This window comes from Pseudopodoces humilis, chromosome 18 (genome assembly GCF_049639895.1).
Source record: "Pseudopodoces humilis isolate 2021_Gansu_Grassland_sample_001 chromosome 18, ASM4963989v1, whole genome shotgun sequence".
Lineage (NCBI taxonomy): Eukaryota > Metazoa > Chordata > Aves > Passeriformes > Paridae > Pseudopodoces > Pseudopodoces humilis.
The window spans coordinates 2,728,287-2,752,376 of NC_142217.1; the positions used below are offsets into that span (position 1 = coordinate 2,728,287).

At 54.7% G+C, this 24,090-nt stretch overlaps 1 protein-coding gene across 8 annotated transcripts in view; it reads right to left on the reverse strand.

Annotated features, from left to right (window-relative positions):
* LOC102110019 (ankyrin repeat and fibronectin type-III domain-containing protein 1-like) overlaps window positions 1-24,090 on the reverse strand; it is a 245,663-nt gene that overhangs the window by 169,863 nt on the left and 51,710 nt on the right. For 5 of the 8 annotated variants that reach the window (XM_088064291.1, XM_088064292.1, XM_014252470.2 and 2 more), the window contains one exon: window positions 152-345. The exons of 1 other annotated variant lie outside the window; for it this stretch is intronic. In XM_088064291.1, the coding sequence (XP_087920417.1) occupies window positions 152-224 (73 nt within the window). In that variant the 5' untranslated portion in view covers window positions 225-345. Of the gene's footprint in view, window positions 1-151; window positions 346-19,635; window positions 19,755-24,090 lie in introns of those variants that run through there. 2 more of the 8 variants (XM_088064290.1, XM_088064298.1) reach the window with 2 other exon arrangements.

Below are 24,090 nucleotides of genomic sequence, written 5' to 3' on the forward strand. Positions count from 1 at the left end.
AAAAACGCCAAAAGTTCCCCAAGAAGGGTTATTTTCAGAGCAGAATAAACTCCACTGGGGGCTAGAGTTGGGTTTGTGCCCCTGGAGAAGCAGGAAAGCTTTGCTGGGATCCTGCAGACACAGAGGGGTGGGTGCTCACCCCGGCACTCACCGGCAGAAGGGACCGTGCAGCCTTTCTGGTGCTCAGAGCCCGAGTGCTTCTTGTAGGGCTTCTGCTCCGGCATCTCGTCCCTGTAGGCCGTGGGCTCGAGCAGGGGCAGCCGGCTCAGCACCGGCGACTGCGGGATGCTGGGCAGCGTCTGAGACTTGCCCAGGAGCGGCCGCTGCAGCTTCCTGTCCAGAGACCTGCAGGGACAGCACAGGACAGGGCTTTGAGCAGCAGGGACAGCACAGGACAGGGCTTTGAGCAGCAGGGACAGCACAGGACAGGGCTTTGAGCAGCAGGGACAGCACAGGACAGGGCTTTGAGCAGCAGGGACAGCACAGGACAGGGCTTTGAGCAGCAGGGACAGCACAGGACAGGGCTTTGAGCAGCAGGGACAGCACAGGACAGGGCTTTGAGCAGCTGGGACAGCACAGGACAGGGCTGTCAGGAGCAGGGACAGCACAGGACAGGGCTGTCAGGAGCAGGGACAGCACAGGACAGGGCTGTCAGGAGCAGGGACAGCACAGGACAGGGCTGTCAGGAGCTGGGAGGAGTCCCTCAGGCCAGGACCCCTCTGTGACACACACAGACCCAGGCTGAGCATAGAGCCCTTCATGGCATCATGGAATTGTTCAGGTTGCAAAAGCCCTCTAGATCAGTAAGTCCAACCATTACCCTAGCACTAAATCATGTCCCTAAGTGCCAAATCCACAGGTCTTTCCAACAGGAATAGTGACTCCACCACTGCCCTGGGCAGCCTGTTCTAATACCCTAACACTTTCCCATGAAGGAATTTTCCCCAAGATCCAATCTAACCCTCCCCTGGCCCAGCCTGAGGCCGTTCCCTCTCCTCCTGTCCCTGTTCCCTGGGATCAGAGCCCGATCCCCCCGGCTGTCCCCTCCTGTCAGGGAGTTGTGCAGAGCCAGAAGGGCCCCCTGAGCCTCCTTTTCTCCAGGCTGAGCCCCTTTCCCAGCTCCCTCAGCTGCTCCTGCTGCTCCAGCCCCTTCCCAGCTCTGTTCCCTTCCCTGGACACGCTCCAGCCCCTCGATGTCCTTCCTGTCATGAGGGGCCCAGGACTGCCCCCAGGACTGGAGGTGTCTCAGCAGTGCCCAGCACAGGGGATGGTCACTGCCCTGGGCCTGTGGCCACACTGTGGCTGCTCCAGGCCAGATGCCATTGGCCTCTTGCCCACCTGGGCACACCTGGGCTCAGCACCACACTGCACCCTCTGTTAGCAGAGCTGCTGCTGTGCCAGTGAAGCCTTCTCCCCTGACCAGGAGGGGGATTTGATCTTGAGCTGCAAGGCACAACCAGCACAAAAAGAATTCAACCCCCAGCCCATCTCAAAACTCCAAGATAATCTGAATTAACCAAATAAAGATGGTTCAAGACTGAAGGGATAAAAATTTCATTTGAGACAGTGAAACCCCCATTAAACATCATCCACAACACCAGAAAGGCATTTGAGGTAGAAAACAGATCACTGGTCAGGTACTAGGGAAGGTCCAGACTCCAGAAAGCCCAGCTCACACAGCAGGGACTGCAGAGTCCACAGGGTGTCATGGAACACGTAGAAACATAAATTCAGTGTCTCTGTGAGGTCAAAACTCAACTGAATTTGATGACAGGGCTCCAAATCTGCAGGGGTGACCAGGACACGCATCCATGTGTCAGCATGACCATACACCTCTTTCCAAAGCCCAGAGGCAGCCCAGGCCTGCAGGGACATGAGAGCATGGCCCCCTCCTCCAGCCCAGAGCCAAGGGACAGTCCCCAGGTGTCCCCCTCAGGGATGACACTGGCCCAGGCCATGCTCCAAGGACCCCAGAAATGCAATAAAATGGAGCAGAACCCAGCACTGTTGTGGGGTGTCCTGTGCTGGCACTCCAAGGCTGTCCTTTGTCCCAAACGAGCTCCCCAGCACACTCCAAGGTTGTTCCAAAATCACAGAACCACTGAATGCTTTGGGTTGGAAAGAACATTAAAGATCATATTCCAACCCCCTGCCACGGGCAAATCTCATAATCAATGGTACAGATCCTTCAAATTTCTATCTAAAATTCAATTCTTCACTGCTTATGCTCATTTGTTCTTCTGTCAATATTAACCTTTAGCTTAAATAATTATCCCCCCTCTATGGTGTTTGCTCCCATGATTAATTCCCATTACAATGAAGTCTCAGCCCCTTTCAGCATTTTTCAAGGGTGATTAACACAAGTTCTTTCAGTCTCCTCTCACAAAATTAGCTTTCATTTCATTTCCCCTCACTGCCCTCCCTCTATCTTGGACTAAGCTTTCTCCACCCATCCAGGAACATCATAAATCCCAGGATGGCTTAGGTTGGAGGGAACCTTAAAGCTCATCTCGTTCCACCCCCTGCCATGTCCAGGGGCATCTTCCACTATCCCAGGCTGCTCCAAGCCCTGTCCAGCCTGGCCTTGGACACTTCCAGGGATCCAGGGACAGCCACAGCTTCTCTGGGCACCCTGTGCCAGGGCCTGCCCACCCTCCCAGGGAACAATTCCTTCCCAATATCCCATCCATCCCGGCCCTCTGGCAGTGGGAAGCCGTTCCCTGTGTCCTGTCCCTCCATCCCTTGTCCCAAGTCCCTCTGCAGCTCTCCTGGAGCCCCTTTAGGCCCTGGAAGGGGCTCTGAGGTGTCCCTGGAGCCTTCTCCTCTCCAGGTGAGCACCCCCAGCTCTCCCAGCCTGGCTCCAGAGCAGAGGGGCTCCAGCCTGGTGATCATGCAGACCTGAGCTCCTGGCACAGACAGCAGGGCAACCTCTTTGTCTCCCTGCACCTTCCACCACTAAGTTTTATCCTATTTCATGCTCCAGTGCTCAGGGTCACACAGGCAGAGTCTATCATGACAAAGCTCCTGCCCCCCAGTGCTCGCTGTCACGGTGATGTTTGTCACGGTGGATCTTCACTCCCGTTCCGGACGTGGCAGCAGCTCCCCAGTGGTGCCAGTCTGATGTCACCCAGGAGAGCAGACACAGGGCCAGAGCAGTGCCACAGCAGCCACCTCCCAGGGCCAGTGACACCAAGCCCCAGGGGACACGGCCAGGGGCAGCAGCTGGGGCAGAGGGCAGGAGCAGGCAGCCCCTGCCAGCCCCACACGTCACAGCCGTCACAGCAGGGATTATTAATGCCACATCCTGACATTAGGGCAGAGGTTCATCGGTACAAATCAATCCCATTCTCTCTCAATCCCCAGGTGCTGCTCTCTGGGGCAGGGACAGCACTGCCCTAGGCCTGGGGCAGCAGTGCCACAGCCGTGCCAGGCGCTCAGCACCATCCTGCCCACCCCAGGCCCCCTTCAGTGGGATCAGCATGGAAACAAGCTGTGCCAAGAGATACAAAGCCAGAATTAGCTTCCCAAGCAGTTTCCATTCCAGCAGAACATTTGTACCTCTCATCATAACATATTTCACTGGCACAAGGCAACAGGGACAGAGCTTAACACATTGCTGTGCTGCATAAATGAGTTCAAAACATTCCTTTTTCTGTGCATGTAAATCCCAGGATACCTGTGTACAGCTCCATCACCTGCAGAACCCCATTAGCATTTTAGTGCTCCTGTTCCTTTTGTGCTCACAGGGCCACTCACAAGAATCACATGGGGGAAAAAAACAGAAGAATTTACTCTGTTAGAGAAGCAATTTTCAAGCTATATATCTTCAGGCAGCGATTTATATTGTCAGAAAAAGCAAAGCAACTAGGAACCTGTTTAGCTCTGAAATCTGAACTCAAATTCTCAAGCACAATTCAGCTCCATGGATTTACTATCCCACTTGTCCTTGTTGAGCCACAGCTGGCACGTAAAAACCACACAGGCCCTGCTTCATCCTAATCTCCCAGTGGGGTGGGGAGGAGAATCAGGAAAAGGTAAAATCCATGAGCTGAGAAATAACTGAAATACAGTTGTTGGTGGTGTTTATTATTATTATCATCATTATTGTTGTTATTGTTATTATTGTAATGAAAATGGAGATAAGAAAAAGAGAGAGAGGAATATAATCCTAGATAGACAAGTGGTGCCCAATACAGTCTCTCACCACCCAAAAAGCCCAGCCTGTTCCTCAGCAGCAATAAGCCTCTCCCAGCCAAACCCCCAGTTTCCATACTGGGTTTGACATTCCATGGTCCACCTCTGTCCTGGCTATGATCCCTCCCAGTTCTTGTCACCTCCCCAGTGGCAGAGCATGGAAAATGGAAAAGTCCTTGACTTAGGGAGAGCATTTCCCAGCAACAGCCAAACCAGCAGTGTGTTATCAACACTGTTTTCATCCTGAACCCAAAACAAAGCCCTGGACCAGCTCTGGGAAGAAAATGAACTCTGTCCCAGCCCAAGCCAGAGCCGGTGCACAGCTCCAGAGGCCTCAGCAGCCACTGGCAGGCGGGACCTGACAGCACCGGGAAGTCAGATTGCATCTCTGTCTGCTTCCCAAGCAGGAGCCCCAGCTGGGTGCTATCAAGGATGCCACATCCCATTAGTTAAGATCCCTGATGGAGTGTAAAGCTCAATTAGAAAAGCCACAATCAATGGTGTTGTAGCCTATATTTAGCTGCCGTTTGGCATTTGGGTAGGAAGGAGAGCACATAATCAAGTCATGAAAAGGGGTGGAAAAATCCTCCTGGCTGGATGTGAGAGCTCAGGCAGGAGCACAGTGACAGCACCACCACTCCCAGTCCACAGGCAGATGAGAAAATGTGGGAACACCATCAGGGCCAGGTCCCTGGGGACAGCCCTGGGGACAGCCCTGGGGACAGATGTGGGACAGCAGTGACTGTGCCAGGCAGGGGCCAGGGCTGCTCCAGCACCCCCAGCCCGGCCACCCAGCACGGGAAGAAAAGAAGCAGAACTCGTCTCCTAAGCCGTGCTGCATTCAGCACCTTGCCCATGGTGATGTCCTTCTCCAACCCGGGAAAGGGAGGGGAAGGGCTCAGATAAAGGGAAGGGAGAGAGAAAGAAAAGTTTAATGCAAATGAAAAGGCAGCTCCTGCAGCCCTCCTGCAAGCTGGGAACAAACTGCACACACGTCCAGCCTCCCCTCCCAGCTGGGTTCTGTGTAGGAGAAGCTGCTCTTTGGAGGGCACTTCCAGCCCAACCCAGAGAGTGTGGAGTCTGCACAGCAGGACTGGGCAGTCACCACAGCAGCCCCAGCAGAACCCCAGCAGCACCAGAGAGAGCAGCAGGAGGGGAAAATAGCCCTAAAGCCACCGCTCTCACAATCCAAAACAGACCCGTCACTGATTTCTATGATTTGCCCAAGTACAAAGCAAGGAAACCTCCTGCACGTGTCCTGGAAATGCCCGAGGATGGTGACCCTCCAGAGATGTCCCACTCCCAGGAGTAGGGAAACCTTCATCCTGCCACAGCAGCCAGTGCCAGCAGCTCTGACACAAACCTGAGCAGCCACTGTGTAATCCCTTCCCAGAGGCAGGCTGCTGCTGGAACACAGCAAGGACAAGAGGAGGTTAATCTGGGGAGGAACACTAAGGAGGAAAAGGGGCAGAGCAGGAGGGCAGCAGCTACTCCAAACCTTGCCCAAATGCTCCAGAGCTGTGGCTGGGTGACAGTGAGGAACATGTGAGGCCACTCCCAAGGTCCAAGGGGGTCAACACGTGTTCCAAAGAGCTCACAGCCCCAAAACTCAAACCAAAAACAGACGGAGAAGACAAAGTGCTGCCCCTCTTCCTGCAGCCCTGCACAGCATCCCACAGGTAACTGGAGGGGCTCCTCTACCCCCTCAGTTAATTAATTCACTAAATCTACCGAGCAAAGGAAGTTGATAAAGCAGAAGGTTTGGGGAAGAACAGCTAAATGTGGTACAGGCTGAGAGGATGGCAGGGAAAGGGGCCAGAAGAGCCCAGTTGTTGCAGAGTGACACTGCTCTCAGATCCTCCCAGCCAGTGGCTGCTCACTCACTTCTCAGCCCACTCCTCCAAGGAGGTGTAACTTAGCAACCTGACCTTAAAAACTCAGCAAGGGTTCCAGCTGGATTCAGGAAAATGAGAGATGTTACAAGGCAGGAGGAGCCATTACCCAGCAAACCCCCTCTCAAAGGGGGGTGTGGGGAGGGGGACGCACCTCGCACAGCCGGAGCCCCATGGCAACACAAACAATGGCTGCAAAACGGAAACAAACCAACAAAACACCCACATCCATTCCTGAAACAGCTTGTGGAGATGCAGCTGGGTGTGACAGGTACAGGGAGAGTTTGCAGGTCCTGAAGGGCTCCCAGTCCCAAAGGCAAACAAGGGTGTTAAACAGCCAGGGCAGGAGGAGCACAGCATCCAGGTCTGGGGCCTCAGCACAAGATGGATGTGGGACTGCTGGAACAAGTCCAGAGGAGACCACAAAGGTGCTTTGGGGGCTGAAGCCCCTCTGTTCTGGAGCCAGGCTGGGAGAGCTGGGGGTGCTCACCTGGAGAGGGGAAGGCTCCAGGGACACCTCAGAGCCCCTTCCAGGGCCTAAAGGGGCTCCAGGAGAGCTGCAGAGGGATTGTGGAGGGACAGGACACAGGGAATGGCTTCCCACTGCCAGAGGGCAGGGTTAGATGGGATACTGGGAAGAAATTCTTGGCTGAGGGCTGCTGAGGCCCTGGCACAGGGTGCCCAGAGAAGCTGTGGCTGCCCCTGGATCCCTGGAAGTGTCCAAGGCCAGGCTGGATGGGGCTTGGAGCAGCCTGGGATGGTGGAAGGTGTCCCTGCCCATGGCAGGGGTGGAACAAGGTAGCTTGAAGACTCCTTTCCAACTCAAACCCTTCTGGGGGTCTGCGAGGTTTCCCCACAGTGCTCAGCTCCACAGCACAGGATTTGTCCTGTCCTGCCATGGTGCCTCACTCCAGGGCAGACACAGAACCTGATCCTGCAGGAAGCAGCTGGGACATCCCACCAGGCTGGGCTGCAGCCAGGCCAGCCCAGCTCCCAAAGCCCGAGGCAGGGCAGGACCGTGCCTCTGACACCTGGGAGCGCACAGTGCTCACCGGGTGTGAGCTCTGCTGTGAGCCATGGTGCTGAGCAGGGATTGGAGCAAGGATCTTCTCCATCCCCGTCCCAACAGCAGCAGAAGACAAGCCAACATCTACCTGCAGCTGGTTTCTGCAAAGGGGCTCTGCAGGAGAAGGCAGCAGGGGGAGGACAGGGGAAGCACAGGAGGCTGTCGTGCCTCAGAAGCTCTTTCTGGACAGAAGCACGAGGCAGCAGCCCCCAGCACACAGTTCAGTGCAGTCCAACACCCAAAGCAGTGGCAGGACCCCATGGAGGGCAGGAAATGCAGTTGAAGGGGATCACATCTTGGTGAAGCCTAGGGAAGGAGTGTGAGAGGAAGAAGCCAACTGGTAACACACAGAGTAGCCTTGGAAACCAAAGCCCGAGGATTTTGGCAGAGCAGAGCCTTCGCAGGGCATCCTCACCTCTTCAAATCACCAGTTTGCTCTCCAAACCTTATCAGCTGTGAGCAAAGCCGTGAGTCACTGGCACTATTTCCAGTGACCCTGTGGATGACAAAGCCAGAGAAAATGACTGAGAAATCTTCCCGTGGCATTCAAAAAACACCCAAACAAAACACATTCCTTCCTGGCTGCCTGGGGTATGTGTGAGAAATGTGGAAAATGAGAGCTGAAACAGAGCATCTTTCATCTGACTGTGAGACAGTTTCAAAGCAAAACAAAACCCAGAACAGCATCAGTGTGCAAGTTCAAAAAAGGCAAAAACCAACCACGTGAAGCTATAAAAATACCTTCCTAGGCTCGGCTGTGAGCTGGTAAATACCGTGATTTCCACCAGCTGGTTTCCAAAAGCTTCTTCTCCTGCCACCTCTCTCACTTGCAGAGCATCTCTGCAGCAGGGCCATCACCCAAGCACTGAACTAAACACCACCAGCATCCAGGGAATAATTGCTCCTGTCCCTCCAAACTGCATTTTGATTCAGAGGGGTGTGGGAGGGCAGGACAGGGGGTCACACACCCCTTGTGCTGAGGGTAACCCTCAGGAAAACATTTCAGAGCTGCCTGGAGGAGGATTCAGCACCATTTCCTGCTATGAGCCCCCTGCTCCCAGCACCCAGGAGACCGAGAGCCAAGCACCAAACAGCCCTGAAAAGGGCCAGAAGTTATTTTTGTGGCAGATGCTGCCTGAAAAGCCCTGAGCTCTTGGGTGTGTGTCACACCAGTCCCACCACGTATTTACCCAGTGCTGAAGAGCTGCTGCTACTCACCCCTGGCACCACGACACCATCCCGGCACACCAAGCTGGGCAAAGCCATCCCCAGAGAAACAAGGTGAGAAAACATAAACCCTTCCCATCAGCACTCACAAACTCACAAGCTGTGGCTGTGCTTTGTAGCAACGCCTCCATTTCACCATTCACTGGAATCCAATTGTTGAACGGATAAGGAAATACATTGGAGCCAGACACTGCAATTCATTCATTCATTCATCCATTCATCCATTCATTCAAAAGTATGTTGATTTCTTTGTTAAAAAAACCATTTTTTCCAGCTCTGCTGCAGGCAGTGAACAACATCCCCAGCCAGGGGGGATGCTCCCTCCACTCCTCAGCCCAGGAGCACCCCACGGGGTCCTTGCTGGTGGTTACCCTGCCCTCTCTGTCACTCTCTGTCCCTGTGGTGCCACCAGACCATCCCCTCCACATCCCAGGGTGAGAGGAGCCTGTGCAGTCCCTTGCCCTGATCACACCCCGTTAACGGGGGCACAGCAGGGACGAGGCCCTGGGAAGGCTCTGGCAGAGCCCAGCTCAGACCTGCTGGAGCTGCACCTGTACAACAAAAATTCCAGAGAGAAAAATTCCCTAGGGCCAGGGAAAGAAACAGAAATATTCATGGAACATGAACATTTGTCCTGTTCACAGAGTTCTCTCTGATAAATGGGGAGAGATGGCAGACAAAGGTGAAATGAATCCCAGCACAACAGTGGAGCAGACGAGCATCCTCCCTCCTGGCAGCTCCAGAGCGTGACCTGCATCCTCAGGGACCAGTGTGGTGCCTGTCCCCGTGCTTACAGCCAGGCCATGGCAGCCAGATGAAGCAGACAGCACGGCTAAAGGCAGCTGGGATGCTCCACAAGAGGCTCGGGGATCACTCTCCAGAAGGAATAGGTCTGAGGCTTACGAAGAACAGTGTTTGAGATGCAGAAGGAAGCTCCTTCCATGCTGAAAGTCAGCTCACAAGCAGGATGTGAGCCCCAGGGACACAGCAGTGCCTGGCCAGCCCTGAGGCAGGAGAGAAGCAGCAAAGAGTGACCAGGAGCACAGCAAAGGGCAGAGAGAGCCCCGAGCAGCGCAGCAGGAACCGCTCCTGGCTGGGAAGGGCAGAGCCACCCGGGCAGGAACCACTCTCTGCTGACCTGCCAAGGCCAGGACAGAGCAAACACTTCCCACTCCCCAGGTTTTCCTGGCTTTTCTTCTGTGGTGTTTATGTATCTCCCATCTCCTCTGAAACATTTTGGGGGACAAAACCTAATGAAGCACAAGTAATGGATGACAAACACCGGGCTCAGATGTTAAAAGGCTGACTAATTTACAAGATAAATAATATCACTGCCTCCTTTGCATTTACAAAGACTTTTCAGGGAGGATGAGAAGGGGTTCAGCATCACAGTGACCTCCAGCACCCACCTCCTGCCCTCCTCCCATCAACCCTGCATTCCCAGCAGAATCCCTGGAGCAGGACTGGAGCCCAGATGCTCCTGCACCACAAACCCCAGCTCCTGGTCCCGTTCCCAGTCTCATGACACAGGACTGGTCTCCCCTGCTGCTTCAAAATCCAAGTCACACGACAGAGGAGACAAAAAGCTGCTGAGATCATCTTGGAAAGGATACTGCTGCTCCTGACAACCACAGGGGAGATGCTTCAGGCCTGAATTTGATGTGCTCCAGCACAGAAAGACGCTCCAGACAGCTGGTGGAGCTGCTTGGTTTGCTCAAAACCCTATAATTTCTGCAGCATGACCAAGTTTTCCAGGACTGGAGGTGAACAGGAGCTGAGCTGATCCATCTCTGACTATTAATCCCTGGCAAAAATAATTATTCATATATGTTTTTGTCAAAAAGCAGGTTTATAATCAATCACAGGCATGTTGTTGTTTTAAACCTTCCTGGGCACCACCTTTCAGCCAGAGCTTTAGGATGGTTTTCATTTTCCTCTGAAGCACAAGAGGCAGGTCATCACCATGGTCAGAGAGACAAGCTCACTGAACAGAAAAGAATTGTTATGCTCCCAGTGTATCACAGTAAAATTCCTTAAAAAGAGGGTTTTCAGTGCAGGAGTAATGAGGGCTGAGGGGAGCTGGGAGCAGAGCAAAGCCCAGCAGCTGCTAGTGGCCAGGATAATGGATTTTATCTGCCTTGTGAGGGGAAGAACAGGAGCAAAAAGCCTCAAAACAGCCCAGAGGAAGCCCAGCCTGGGCAGCAGCACCTGGGGACAGGATCCCTCCAGGGCAGAATCAGGTCTGGGTCCCAGCCAGCCCCAGCAGGACAGCTGGGAACAGACCCAAGGGGCTGGGCTGGGGGCTGGCCATGGGGTGCAAGGAAGCAGAGCCCCAAAACTTCCAGCTTCCAGACAAGAACCCTGGCACAGCTTCCACTGCCAGGCTGTCTGCAGAATCACAGAACCATCAAGATTGCAAAAGACCTCTAGGATTATAAAATCCAACAACCAACCCAGCACCACCACCATTTTCCATGTCCTCAAGTGCCACATCCATGCATTTTTTCAATGCTTCCAGGGATGGGGACTCTGCCACTTCTGTGTGCAGCTGCAGCTCGGCATCTGCAGAGGAAGGCAGAGCCAGGCAGAGCATCCCTGCTGCAGGATAAACTTCCCCTAAAATCCTCAGCTGGAATAGCCTCCCAGTCTCCCAGGGAAGAACCTGTGCCTGCCCCATCCCTGGCAGTGCCCAAGGTCAGCTTGGATGGGAGAATGGAAGGTGCTCCTGCCCATGGGGTGGCGACAAGGTGACATGAAAGCTCCATTCCAGCCCAAACCATCCTGGGATTCTGTGATAAATTTTATCTATTTGTTCTTTAAGGCAACTTAAAAATGTACTTGAGCTTTCCAGTTTTCCTACAAACATGGATTTACAGCCAAAACATAGATAGCCAAAGCAGAGACAGCCACACAAATCCTGCACACGGGGCAAGCAGCAGAGGGCCCAGAGCATCCAAGCAGCCAGCAGGAACAAATTCCAGCTCCAGTGGCTTCCAAACACCCGTGGAAGCACAAGGATGTTCCAGCAGCAGCACCCACACCCAGGGGCTGCCTCGGTGGGGGGTGAGGGTGGGGGCTCTGCTCTGCACCCCCCATGCCAGGGGCTGCTACAGCCAGGGAGCCAGGAGGAGCTGCTTATTCCCATCTGCATTCTTTCCATCAAAAAATCCAAAAATGCAAACTAAAAATATCAATATCTTGCATTAATTTGTATAATTGCCAACTATTCCTACAGGAAAAAACCAGAATTTTTGTGGGGGAAAAAATGCTTTAATTATTGAAGTAAGTATTCTAGTTTTCCCATTTGAAACATTCCCAACAGTAGTGTCCTTTTTAACTTTCCTCTTTGAAATGCTTTTTCCTGGGCCCAGAAAAAATCTCTTTTGTTGATATACTCCCTCTCCTTTCCTCCCCAGCTCTTCCAGAGCTGGCTCAGCCCAGCTCCTGCGGGACAGCATCACCTGGGTGCTCTCCCTGGAGCATCCCTCTCCTCCTAGGGGGCTCTTCCCACACCAAGGGGCCATTTGAAGGATGTAACCCACCCAAACTTCCCCACAGGAGGTACCTGTGCACCAGGGGGGTGCATAGAGGATATTCTGTGCCCAGACACTTCCAAATCCCAGGGGAATCTCCTCCCTGCTCCCGGGCTCTGCCACCATCCCACGGGCACTCCCAGCTCTGACACTTCCATCCCTCCCCTGTCCCCATGTGCCATTCAGCTCAATGCCACGCAAGGACACCAAGCCCCTTCCCTGCACCCCTTCCTGCCCATGCAGGAGGACATTCCCCAGGTGTTGTGGGACAAGCAGCACCCCACAGCTGCCCTGTGCCTGGCAGGGCCCCCCAACTCCCATTCCCACCTGGACCAGAGTGACAATGCCACTCAACCTGGGCTGCCCAGTGTCCCCTTGCACCCTGGGAGCTCACAGGTGTCCCCACACATCCCAGGGACTGCCTGGTGTCCCCACACATCCCAGGGACTCCCTTGTGTCCCCACACATCCCAGGGACTGCCTGGTGTCCCCACACATCCCAGGGACTCCCTTGTGTCCCCACACATCCCAGGGCTGCCCTGCACAGTCAGGAGCAGGCAGAGAAGAGCACCCAGAACAAGCCCATTCATAATCTTCCCTGTTCCAGCCACCACTTCTCTCAGAAGCTGTTAACATTCCCACTGCTGTCTGGAATCACTTCCTCCCTTCTCTCCGTGAGCAAATCCCAGTGTGGATTGCTGGTGCTTCTGTTCCATACCTGTGCCCCCCACCCAGCTGTGACTCAGTGCCAAAACAGTGGGAATGAGGAATCCAACAGCCTTTCCAGCAAAGTGTGACTCACAGGCCAAGGCTTTCTGCTGAAGGAGCCGACTCCTGCAGTCACGCTCTCCCTGTAATACACCTTCATACCAGTTTCATTCCCTTCCTCCCACTACCCCATCCAACTACCACTCCAAAATAAAGGATGCCCATTCATCTTTTTCTGCCTAATCCAGGCAAAGATGAGCTTCAACTTCTGCAGAAATTAGGCAGCTCCCAAGCTCATCTCCCATCCCCAAGACTGACTTTCAAAGGAGACTGGAAGCCAGGCAGAAAGGGAGGACACCAGGTGCAAGTCTTGTCTTCAGCTAAAACATGGCACCAAGCCCCAAGATGACCCTGTGAGCTCAAATGTGCTTTTCGAGTCTGTCAGATCCAGGAGGCTTTCCCTGCCAGCTCTCAGGCCACACATATATGCACTTTTATTGGACAGATCTTCAACATCCCTCTACACACAGCCATGGGAGCAGATTTTTGAGGAGCAGGAAGAGGCAGAGGCCCAAAGCATCCCTGGCTCTGCCCACATCACCTCCCCTGCACCCCAACAGCACAGGAGGGGACATGGCCACAGCCCAGAGAGAGCCCAGCAGCTCTGTGGAGCTGAGACCACATCAACAGGGGCTGGAACTGGGAACACCCCCAGGTGCCCCCCAGTGCACAGAAACCAGGGAGAACCAGGATAAGTCAAGGTTTGGTGGAGAGGCCCCTTGCAAGGACAGGTTTGATGGGGAGACAGATTTCTTCTCTGTGCTGCTCCCCAAGCCCCTTCCTAACAGATCCCAGGCACAGGGCTGCAAACAGCAGGGAGAACAAAGCCAAAAGGCTTCTTTAGGTTTAATATACAAAACCCAGGCAGTTCAATCAAGCAACAAAAGCTAAATGTCATTTCCTCCCGTGGCACTGCCACTCTGCTCACAGTCATTCACGTCTGACAGCTTGTCATCGTCATCAGACACTGGGGACACAGCCTGGGGAGAGGCTGGCACAGAGGAGAGGGGAAGAAGGCTCGGTCCTGGAGCTCACCACAGACACCAGCACCGAGAGAAATGGGGCACCTGTGTGAGCTGAAGGGCACAAGTGGCCCTACCAGGCACAATCACACAGGGCAGGTGGGAAACAGCACAGAACTCTGCAATGGTTTGGGCTGGAAGGAACCTTAAAGCCCATCTCATTCCATCCCCTGCCATGGCAGGGACACCTTCCACTATCCCAGGCTGCTCCAAGCCCGGTCCAGCCTTGCCTTGGACACTTCCAGGGATCCAGGGACAGCCACAGCTTCTCTGGGCACCCTGTGCCAGGGCCTCCCCACCCTGACAGGGAACAATTATTTGCTAATATCTAATCTAAATCTCCCCTCTTTTAGCTTAAAACCATTCTCCCTTGTCCTGTCACTGTCTGCCCATGTATAAAGTCGCTCTCCCTCTTTTTAAAATCCCCCTTTAGGCACTGGAAGGGGTTTTAAGGTCTCCTCAGAGCCTTCTCTTCTCCAGATCTCAGCTTGTCTCCATGGCAAAGGGGCTCCAGTCTTTGGAGCATCATTCCTAACAAGCCTCACCCAAGAGGACACAGGATGTCCTTGAAATCAGCCCCACACAGAGCTGTGCAGCCTCAGGCACCCCAAAACTTGTCACCACAGTCCTAAGCTCCAGCTGAACGAGGCAGAAGTTTCCAGCTCCAGCTCATGAAGCTCTTTCCCTCATTCCTGCCTAGCCAAGCTGCAGAGGTGCTGGGGCTCAGCTGCCTGCTCCATTTGAGAGGATTAATGGATGCTCAGCACCTCTGCAAAGCACTCACAGGCTGAGTCACTAACACTGGATTTAGGACTTCCAGCACCAGCACTGACTACTCCCATGCAGTGGCAATGGACATCGATTTGTTCATAGGTTACAATCATCTGTTGCAACAAAAAATGGGATTCCCTGCAGCCACACACATTTTCCTGCTGAGTGTTGGGAAGTTTGGGGTACAAGTGTCACAAACACCTTATTGACCAATTCCAAGTGGAAACTTTCAACTTAACCCAAAACACTTCCAAGTTCCTTGTTAGTTTTCTCCTGTAAAATGCAGATATCTTTCCATATGGACATGTCATTTGGAAGCAGAAAGCATTTTGTCCAAAATGTGTGAAAAACAAAGTAGGAGAAGTCAGTCAAACTCTCAGTCATGTAGGACAGCCCCTCAGAGTCGCCCCTTTGGGCATCTTTATGTGCCATCTTTACCTGTCTCAAGCTGTGTGCTGCTAGCACAGGAGCTGTTCCCTCAGTGCAATTTCCCAGCCCCAAAACTTGCCAGTTCCTCCTGTCCCCCATCACAGTCTTGAACACAGACATGCTGTCAGAGCTGAGGAGATATTTTTAAGCACCCAAAAACAACTAAGCACAATCCTGCCAGGAAAACATTCCCCACTACCCCTCCCTCCCTCAAAGCCCATCACACTGCACAGTGAGGATATGGATCAGGATATCAGTGTGGAAAAGACCCCTAAAGGAGTGGAGGTAACAGCTCCCCATGGCACAAAGCAGATCCCTGCTCCAGCTTCCCATAGGGCCTGGGACAGGCTCTGACCCTGGGAACACCTGGAGCCACCTCTGCCCCCAGGAGTGCAAAGATGGAGCATCACCCCGAGCACCCCTTCTTCAGCTGGAGATTATCTAATGACATGGGCAAAAACAGGCCCAGAAAGCTGGAATTTCTATGTAATTTAATTCTTACATAATCTAATTCATTGTTAATTAACACCAGCTTCCAACTCGGCTACTGAGAGAAAAAAGGCAGAGGAACCCTAAAGCTGCCAGCCTGCAGGCCCTGCACAGCCAAACTCCTCTCCTCCCCTTTCCCCATGCTGAGCTTCCCTGGCTTTCACCACAGGCCACCCCAAGCCAGAGAACAGCTCCTCTCCTGGAGCCCACTGAGGACATGGGGTCTCCACCCCCAGGTTTTTGGGGGTTTTCAGCTCTGCTGCCTCCAGGGCTGAAGGTGTCCCCCAGGAGCACGATGGAGGATCCAAATCCAGGCACAAGTTTCCTCCTCTATTCCCTCATCCTGAATATCTTCTTATCAATAAATGAATATCAACTGGGCAGTGAACTCCTGAGGAACTCATCATCCCCTCTTTGGGGACCCTGTGGGGCTCTGGGGACCACAGAGAAGAGGAGAGGTCAAAGAAGGAACAGCCATCAGCTTCCTGAGGCCAGGGAATGGATCTATCTCAGAATAGTCCTAGGCCAACAGTGAAAGCCACAGGTTCCTGCCTAGAGGAGAAAATGTCTCTCAAAAGCCACCTTTGGATAGGACTTGGGATTTTTAACAACTTTTAGTTGGGATTTTAATGATTCTTTTAATGAATTAGTTGCTGTTGCAGGTCACCTCTGTGGTGATAGAACTGGCATTGTCAGGCAGTTCTGCATTCCCAAACTGCACCCAGACTGACAGCAGCTCCAAGAGTGTCCTCAAGAAACTCTCCCACACCATGAAGTATGACATGGGATCCCTGTCCTCCAGAATCCCTGCAGGGCCCCAGCCCAGTGCTCTGCCAGGCTGGCTCACTGAGAAGCAGCGCTGGCAGCCGACAGCAGCCTGGGCAGTGGCACCATGCTCCAGAGAGCTCCAGCCCACCCTGGAGCCTCCCTGGCTCATCCACAGCGGGCAGGGCCCTTCTCTCAGCCCAGCAACAACACAACAACACAACACTGATGTTCTGACACACTTTGCAAAAGCTGCAGGAACCCAAAATCAGTTGTCCAGACCTTTCAGTTTACAAATAGATCACTAAAAGAGCTATTTAAAATAAGTTGCCTTTACCTTCCATTTCTCCTCCATCCCAGAGCAGATCATCTTTGCCCTTCCAGACAAAACACAGAGCTGGGCTCAAGCACCTCAAGGCTGGCACCACAAGATAACACAAAGAACATCCCTCAGACCTCAGCAGGCACCCCCAGCCCCTCCTGCACTTCACTCACAGGCACCTGCACCTGGGTCTGCAGACAAATCCTCCTGTCCCTGCGATGCTCTGAACTTTTATCCCCCACGAAGCAGTCCTGCTCTGGAGCCTGTCAGCTAGAGTTTCTCATTCATCCATCACTGCCCCTGCTAGACAGAAAAAAATTGCTGCAAATAAATCAGCTGCTCCCCTGGGCTGGGCTTGGCTGGGGTGTTCACTCACACTGCCAGTCCCTGTCCCAGTACAGGGACACCCTGACCCCCACCTTGTCACCCCTTGTCCCTCCCAGCCCCAGGGACAACTGGCCAGGTGATTGATTTAATAACAGGAGGAGCTCTGCCACAGCCCCTCCTGCAGCACAGGGCTCAGGCTGGAGGAGCCTCCAGCTGACACAACACAGAGGGACAAATCAGGACCCACTCTGTGGCACAGCTTGGGGCAGAGCAGGAGGGCAGAGGCTGAAGAGCTCCCACAAGCAGCGCCTTTGCCCAAAAGCACCTCGAGTGAGATGATCTCCTGCTGGGGTCCCCTTCTGCACACAACTCTGAGCCCACAAATTCTCAAACCCAACAGACTTACTCATCCCAGCTCACTCACGTTGCTTTATCTGGAGGCATAGTTTAAAAATGTAGGAATATTATTTAAAAGTGTAACTGCACACCTGCTGATTTCTGTTAGGTCCTGTGAGAATGCGTGGGACCACTATATTTAGAATGCAATAACTCCAGTCAGTGCACACTCTCGACTGAGTACCTGCCTACGTCTGTTCCCTGCGGTCCCAGGGGATCATGCAGCCTTGGGAAGCAGGATGGGAGCCTGGCTGCACTGAGCAGGAGCAGGGCAGGGCTGTGCTGAGGCTGTTACACATCACCCTGCTGAGGCTGGCACGCAGGATCTCTGCTACCTCCATGCGCGTGGAAATGCGGGAGCTGAGGATCTTATCTCCATGCTTCACTTGCCCACAGTAGAGTGAAGAAACAAAGTAAAAGCAGAAAGTTGATCAACGGAGCTGGAAGAAGCATCATCTAAAGCAAGAGCAGGGCCAGACATCGCAGCAGCTGCATTGTGCTGGCCTCTGGATCTCAGCTGTGGAGATCTCCTGGGGCATCTCAAGGTACAGACATTGTGTGGGGAACAGGCCAAAGCTCAAGCAGCTGGGGTGATAAGTGACACTGATTTCAAAGCATCCCACTCTTCAATCAACACTCAGTTAGATAGTTTCATAATCAGTCAGAGCAATCAAGGGAACGGGCTCAGTATCCACAGGTCCACTCGAGCTCTGTGCAACTCGAGCTTGGCCACAGCAGAGCACCTGGGCACACACAGGATCTGCCTGGGGGGAAGAGGAGCCACACAGAGCTGAGCCCCGACAGGCAGTGGCCATGGTGGCCACGTCTGATGCACAGTGAGCCACAGTCCTGCATGAGGGGACAGCTCAGACACTGGTTTGCGTTGATGGGACCTTAAAGCTCATCCTGTTCCACCCCCTGCCATGGACAGGGATGCCTTCCACCAGAGCAGCTTGCTCAGAGTCCCACATGCATAGCCAGCATCTCCTGGAAAATTTGGTACGTGAGCTACACATCACTGCCATCAATGCCACTTTTCTGTGGCTCACATCCCAGAGCTAAGAAGGCACCATGACATCTCCCATTACCCAGGAAACCACCCCAACTCACCCCAAACGCCAAGGTCCAGGATCGTGGCACCCTGCACATGGGGGTGGCACCTCCTCCTCTCGCTCGGCCAGGCACTGGCACACGCTTGGCTCCACACAGCACACCCCAGGCACCGACTGTGCTCAGCAGCACCTGGACCACAGACCTTCCTCACACCCAGCTCCACACCAGGACAGCAAAAACCTGCGGGCAGAAACCAGGGTTTCCGTCCACAATGCCAAAAAGGAGCAGAGCAAAGCTCCTGGCTCTGCTAGGAATGTTTCCAGAGAAACGAGTGAGCGGGGAAGAGGCGACTCCTCTTCAGCCACCGAGGGAAGAGGGGAGACAGTGGCAGCAGGAGGGGCTCCAACTTCATCTCAATCTGTAGATATTTTAATTACCTTTACAAAGTGCTCAACAAGCAGGAAGGAAGGTAGATGAACACCTTGTTGTTATTTTTTGCCGTGTGTCCCTACACAGAGCTGCACCCCACAGCAGCGGGGAGGCACGGTCTGCCGGTCAGCAGGACATTTGGGGACACGCTGCTCAGGCACAAATGGGGACGAGCCCAGAGCAGCACCAAGTGCCAGCCCTGTCCTACAGGACATCCAAGGAGAAGCCACCCAGGCACAGAGCAATTTTCTAAATTGCAGTAACTGTGTTTACATGCAACACAAGGATGTGTGCAACCCCCCCCAACACTGAGCACTCCTAGAGGATTTCCAGTCGGCCCAAATGCCACCTTCCCCATCCCCACCGTGATCCCCTCATCAATCCAAACCCCAAAAGAGCTGCCGATGAACCGTGTGTCCATCTGCCCAGAGGAGCTCCCCCCTCCACTGCCAGACCCTTCCTACACGACAGGAGGCTCCATCAGCACCTCATGCACACAGACTCCACCGCGTGTAGCCACTTCTCGCTGCCCCTGCAGAGGCCTTCGCACGGGGCAGGAGGAGGGAAGGGTGATTTTGGTGCAATGACCTCGCTCCTCGGATGAGGGGACAGTGCAGTGGCACAGCAGAGAGCACCAGGCAGAGGCAGGCACAGGTGCACGTGGTCACCCAGCAGACACCCAAGATGTGCCACCGACACCTGGGACGTGCCCTGGGCAGGGAGACAGATGCCAGGTCACAGAGCCTCCCAGAGACATCCTGCAGCCACCAGCTACGTGGGAGCCCCAGACGGGAACGGGGTGATGCTTCCAGAGCCCCTGGCCTGCTCCCAGCCCCCTCCCAGCCCCGAGAGAAGAAAACAGAAAGCAAAGCACCAAGGATTGCACATCCCACCCCGCAAGCCCCGGGCACACACAGAGACACCAGGACAGTGGGGTCACTGCCAGCCCGTACCTGCACTCCGTGACACTACAGCAACAGCTCCCGCTCCGCCGGCTCCAGCGCCTGGAGCGCAGCTCCGGCCTCGACTTCCTCAGGCTGAAATATTCCGTCAGCTTCCCAAACGAAGCCATGGCTCCCGCCGGTGTCCCCGTGTCCCTCTGCTCGCTCGTGCATGCTACACCCCGGCCGTGCGCCCTGCCAGCCCTCGGCACCGGGAGGGAGCAGGGCCGGAGCGAGCCAGCACAGGGCAGGAGGAGCTCAGCCACGAGTTACTTGGACAGTCCACAGCGTGCTCCAGTGAGCCCTCAGATCTGCAGGCTGCTAAGTCCTGTCTCCCTGAGCCAAGCGCAGGTCTCAGCTCAGGGCAGCTGGCGGCTGCACATATCATTTCATGTGATGCTGCAGAGCTGAGTGAAGGAGGAAGAATTAAAAGTGCTCGCTGGAAAGGGTCCCTCGGTAGCGCTGGCACAGGTCTGCGAGCCCCCACGGCGAGTGGCACTGGGCAGGTGGAGGAGCTGCCCTCTGAGTAGGTGGCCCAGCCTGGCTGTGGTGGCCCTCGGATGAGGAAGGGGATGGGGTTTGATCTCAGAGGCGATGACAAACACCAAGAAATCGGCTGCTCAGATGAATTTCCAAAGGGTCTGTTCTTACAGTGTGGAGAGGATCCCCGCTTGCTCTTCCCAAGGATATTCAGAGTCCACCAGTTTTCCTCCCTCCCTGTTTTCCAGAGCAGAAGGCACTCTCAGCTGCCAGCAGCACCCACCTACCATGACTTTCCAGCCTGTCACCAAACACCTGAGCCCAAGAAGAGGGACAGGAATTTAAAGCAAGCGAGGTTGATCCAGTTAGAGGTGACCTGTGAGCTCTGCTCCCCACGCTCCAACACAAAGCCCTTCCACAGCAGACAGCAGACACGGGGATGCTGCGAACCCGAAGGGAAATCCTCCTGCCAGCCCTCCCCTAGTCAGGAGCACTTGTTTCTGCATCCTCGGCGCCTGACGCCAGCTGGGCGGAGAAAAAACGAGGGCTTCAGAAAAAAAACACCCAAACCTTGCTCCAGCCCCACGGAGCAAAGGCAGATCGAGTCAATGAAGCATATCCAGGGGAAGGGGTGTCTGACGGCGACTCCCAGCCATGCCAGGAGAGGAAACGGCAAGGACAACTGATGGTAACTCAGCTGGCAGAGCCCCAAGCTCCCTGAGCACCCTTTTATCCCTCCGGTGTGGATGCCATGTTAAAAAATAAACAACCTGCATTCATTGCTGGTTCCCTGCTTAGTGCCATCCCCTGCAAGCAGCCCCCTCGCCACCAGGGACGGCCATCCGCTGCCGAAAGCCCTTCCTGACCTCCACTTCCCTCCTCCCTTATTTTCTTTCTTCTCCTGTGGACTCTGGCTCAGCTTTCCCCCTGGAACTAAATGCCTGAGCAGCCAGCTGCGCCCCGCGGAGCCCGGCCCGGGGACACCCGGGCGGCCGGCCCCGGCTCGGTGTTCCCGGCAGAGCCACAGTCCCCGCTCCCCTGTGCCCGGTCCCTGTGCCCGGTCCCTGTCCCCGGTCCCTGTCCCCGGTCCCTGATCCCGGTCCCTGCCGCCGCCCCCGCTTTGGGTTTTTTTGTTGGTTTTTTTTTTTGGGAGGGGGTGGTGGGATAATTTGTTTGCGCCATCCCCACTCCCTGCTCCCCGCTCCGGGCGCTGACATTCATCCCGGCAAACAGAGCGAGCAGACCTGCACACAAAGCAGGGGGCTGCAATGCTCGGGGGGGACACGGGGGACCATGCCAGCATCTCCATGGGGCAGGCACACGGTCCCCCGGGCACCTTCCCCCGCCCCGGCACACACGGGGAGGGACAGCGGGGGCTGTTCTCCTCTGGCAGCCGGGGAAATGAAGCTGTTCGCGCACTGCTCCGCACAGCCACCCTCCCCCGGCTCCCACCTGCTCCCTCCGATGGGCTCCGCCGCAGCTGGGGAGGGGTCCAGGGCGCTCCCCCGGACCGATGGGTTTGCGGAGAGGGCAGCGCATCCGCCGGCTGGCTCTGAGCGCTGCAGAGCAGTAACACTGTCACTCACCCCGCTTATCTGCCATCGGCTCCCCGACACCCTCCGCCGTGAAATGCAACACGTCAAAGGAGGTCACACGAGCCGGAGGAGAGCGGAGGAGCCGGGGAAGAGCAGAGGGGGCTGGCAGGGAAGCAGCCCAGGAGAAGGGGAGGCAGAAGGGGACAAACTCTTGTTTCCCTGCTATGGAAAAAGGCACGGCACCCAGAGCAAACCGGGCAGAGGCACAAACAGCTGGGAGTGTGAGGAGGACAGCGGGGTCACCTGGCAGAGGTGGTGTTACCTGCTCCTGAGCCATGCCAAGGCAACAGGAGAGGGGGCTGGACAGGGCAGCCGGAGAGGAACAGCGGTGCTCATTTGAATCCCTCTTTTTCCCCCTTCCACCACCTGTGGGGAGGGCAGGGGAGCAGCGATGCTGCCCCAGGGATCCTCCTCTGGCATTTGCAAAGCAGAACTGTTTGGGGACAAAAGGGCAGTTTGGAAGACTGCAGACAAAAACAGCAGGAGGACTCGACAGACTGGTGGGCACAAAATCCAAGGAGCAAGCCAGACTCCCCCAGCGTCCCAGCAGCAGGGGGACACCTGGGACAGGTGACAGCACACATTGCTGCAGTACCCTCCGGTGGGGAGGAGATAGGAGCCGCAGCTCTCGGCAGGGAGTCAGGCTCCCAACAAAGTTGCAGAGCTCAGTCCCTGAGCCCAACAGTGCCAGCACTTAGAAAATAAACAGGAGGAAACGCTACCTTCATGAAACCTCTGGGTAGGCTGGGGATGGTGGCATTGAAGGTACCAATGCCTGCAAACTCAGACAATTCCATAAACACCTCTAACTGTGCCCAAAAAGTGATACTCCAGAGGGGATTCCAGCCCTGCAACCCCCCCAGAGTACCCCAGGCACCCTGGACAGGGCTGACTGAACCCATCTGGCTGAAAGCACAACCAGGGCCGATGCTGAGGCAGCACAAGCTCCCACATCACTCTGAGTTACAGCCTCTGCTTTTGTGCTGGTGCCTCGGGGCAAGGGAGAGGCTGTCTCCTTTACCCCAAGGACATGGAACAGCCCTCAGGCCCTTCCTTGCTCAAAGAATGAGTGGCCAGCCCTTCAAACATGGCTCTCACATCAGCTGGCTGCCAGAGGAGCTCGGTGCCTCCTATTAGCAGAGGCAATCTGCCAAGATATTGCTGAACTCTCTAATTTCACATTAACAATCTGCCGTACTGGGGTTTGCAGCCACGCACTCAGCGATGCGACAGCTTCCCATTTCCACTTACCAGTGGAATGAAACACTTCATAAGTGAAACAGTGGTTTAATTTGCAGAGACATAAACTGATTTTTAAGAGGAGCTGTGGAGGAGATGTTAAAGCAGGAATCAGAACCCACACGGCGCTGGGACTTGGGGGATGCTGAGCACAGCTGCACAGCCATCACCCAGCCCTGGTACAGGCATCTCACACCTCTGGCTACAGCATTTGGGAGGAGAAAAATACCCACAAGTCAAACACAGCCTGGTTGCCTGGGTCATCTCACACATTCCTGTGCATATACTGCTTTGGGCCCTAGAGACCAACAGTCCCCATTTCAGAACCCTCCCAACACAGTGAAGCCATCATAGATATTGGAACCAGCACCAGTCCAAGCTTGCAAAAACCACAATGCTTTTTCAGGCAGAAATCATCACAGCTACATCCCAGCAGTTCAGACATCCTAAGTGTGAACTGGGAAGCTTCTCTGCCAGGTCCTGTGGCCACCCAGCACAGTGGGACGAGGCAGACAGCCCTGAAAGGTGGCCCTTGCACCATTCCCAGAGACTCCTTTTAGCACCCAGTCCCTATGCTCCTGAGCCCACTGTGAGCAAACCAGATCTGGTTACATCTCTGTGGCTTCCCCAAGCAGCTTTTGCTCCAATTACACTTTTTAAATATGGATAGGCAGAAGCAGGGAAAGAGGAAAAGGGGGTTCTTCTGAGCTGACAGCTCCTCCATCCATGCCTACAGCTCAAGAGGACCCTAACTATTTCTCTAGGGCTCCAGTTTCACTCCACACCCAGACCACTCAACACCAGTGAAGTGTTCACACTGTAATCTCGTGTTTAACTGTAAACATATCCCCTTTCCAGCCCTGGCTCTTCTGGGGAGCTGCATCCCTAAAAGCAACTCAGCCACTGATGCAGAGCCCATCCTGTTCCTCCTTCAGCCATGCTTCCCACAGCTCATCCCTCCCCCCTGAACAGCACAGGGGATGCTCACCAGTTCCCAACCTCCCAGTGCTTGGGGGAAGCAATTCAAACAGGTTAAAGCCATCGTGGCAGCCACCCCATCTCTACAAGCAAAACCTTGGCTGGTTTAAGGCTCCCTTTCCCTTTGGCCCCTTCCTAGGCTGGCTGACACCTGGAGAGCAGAGCTCCAGCAGCG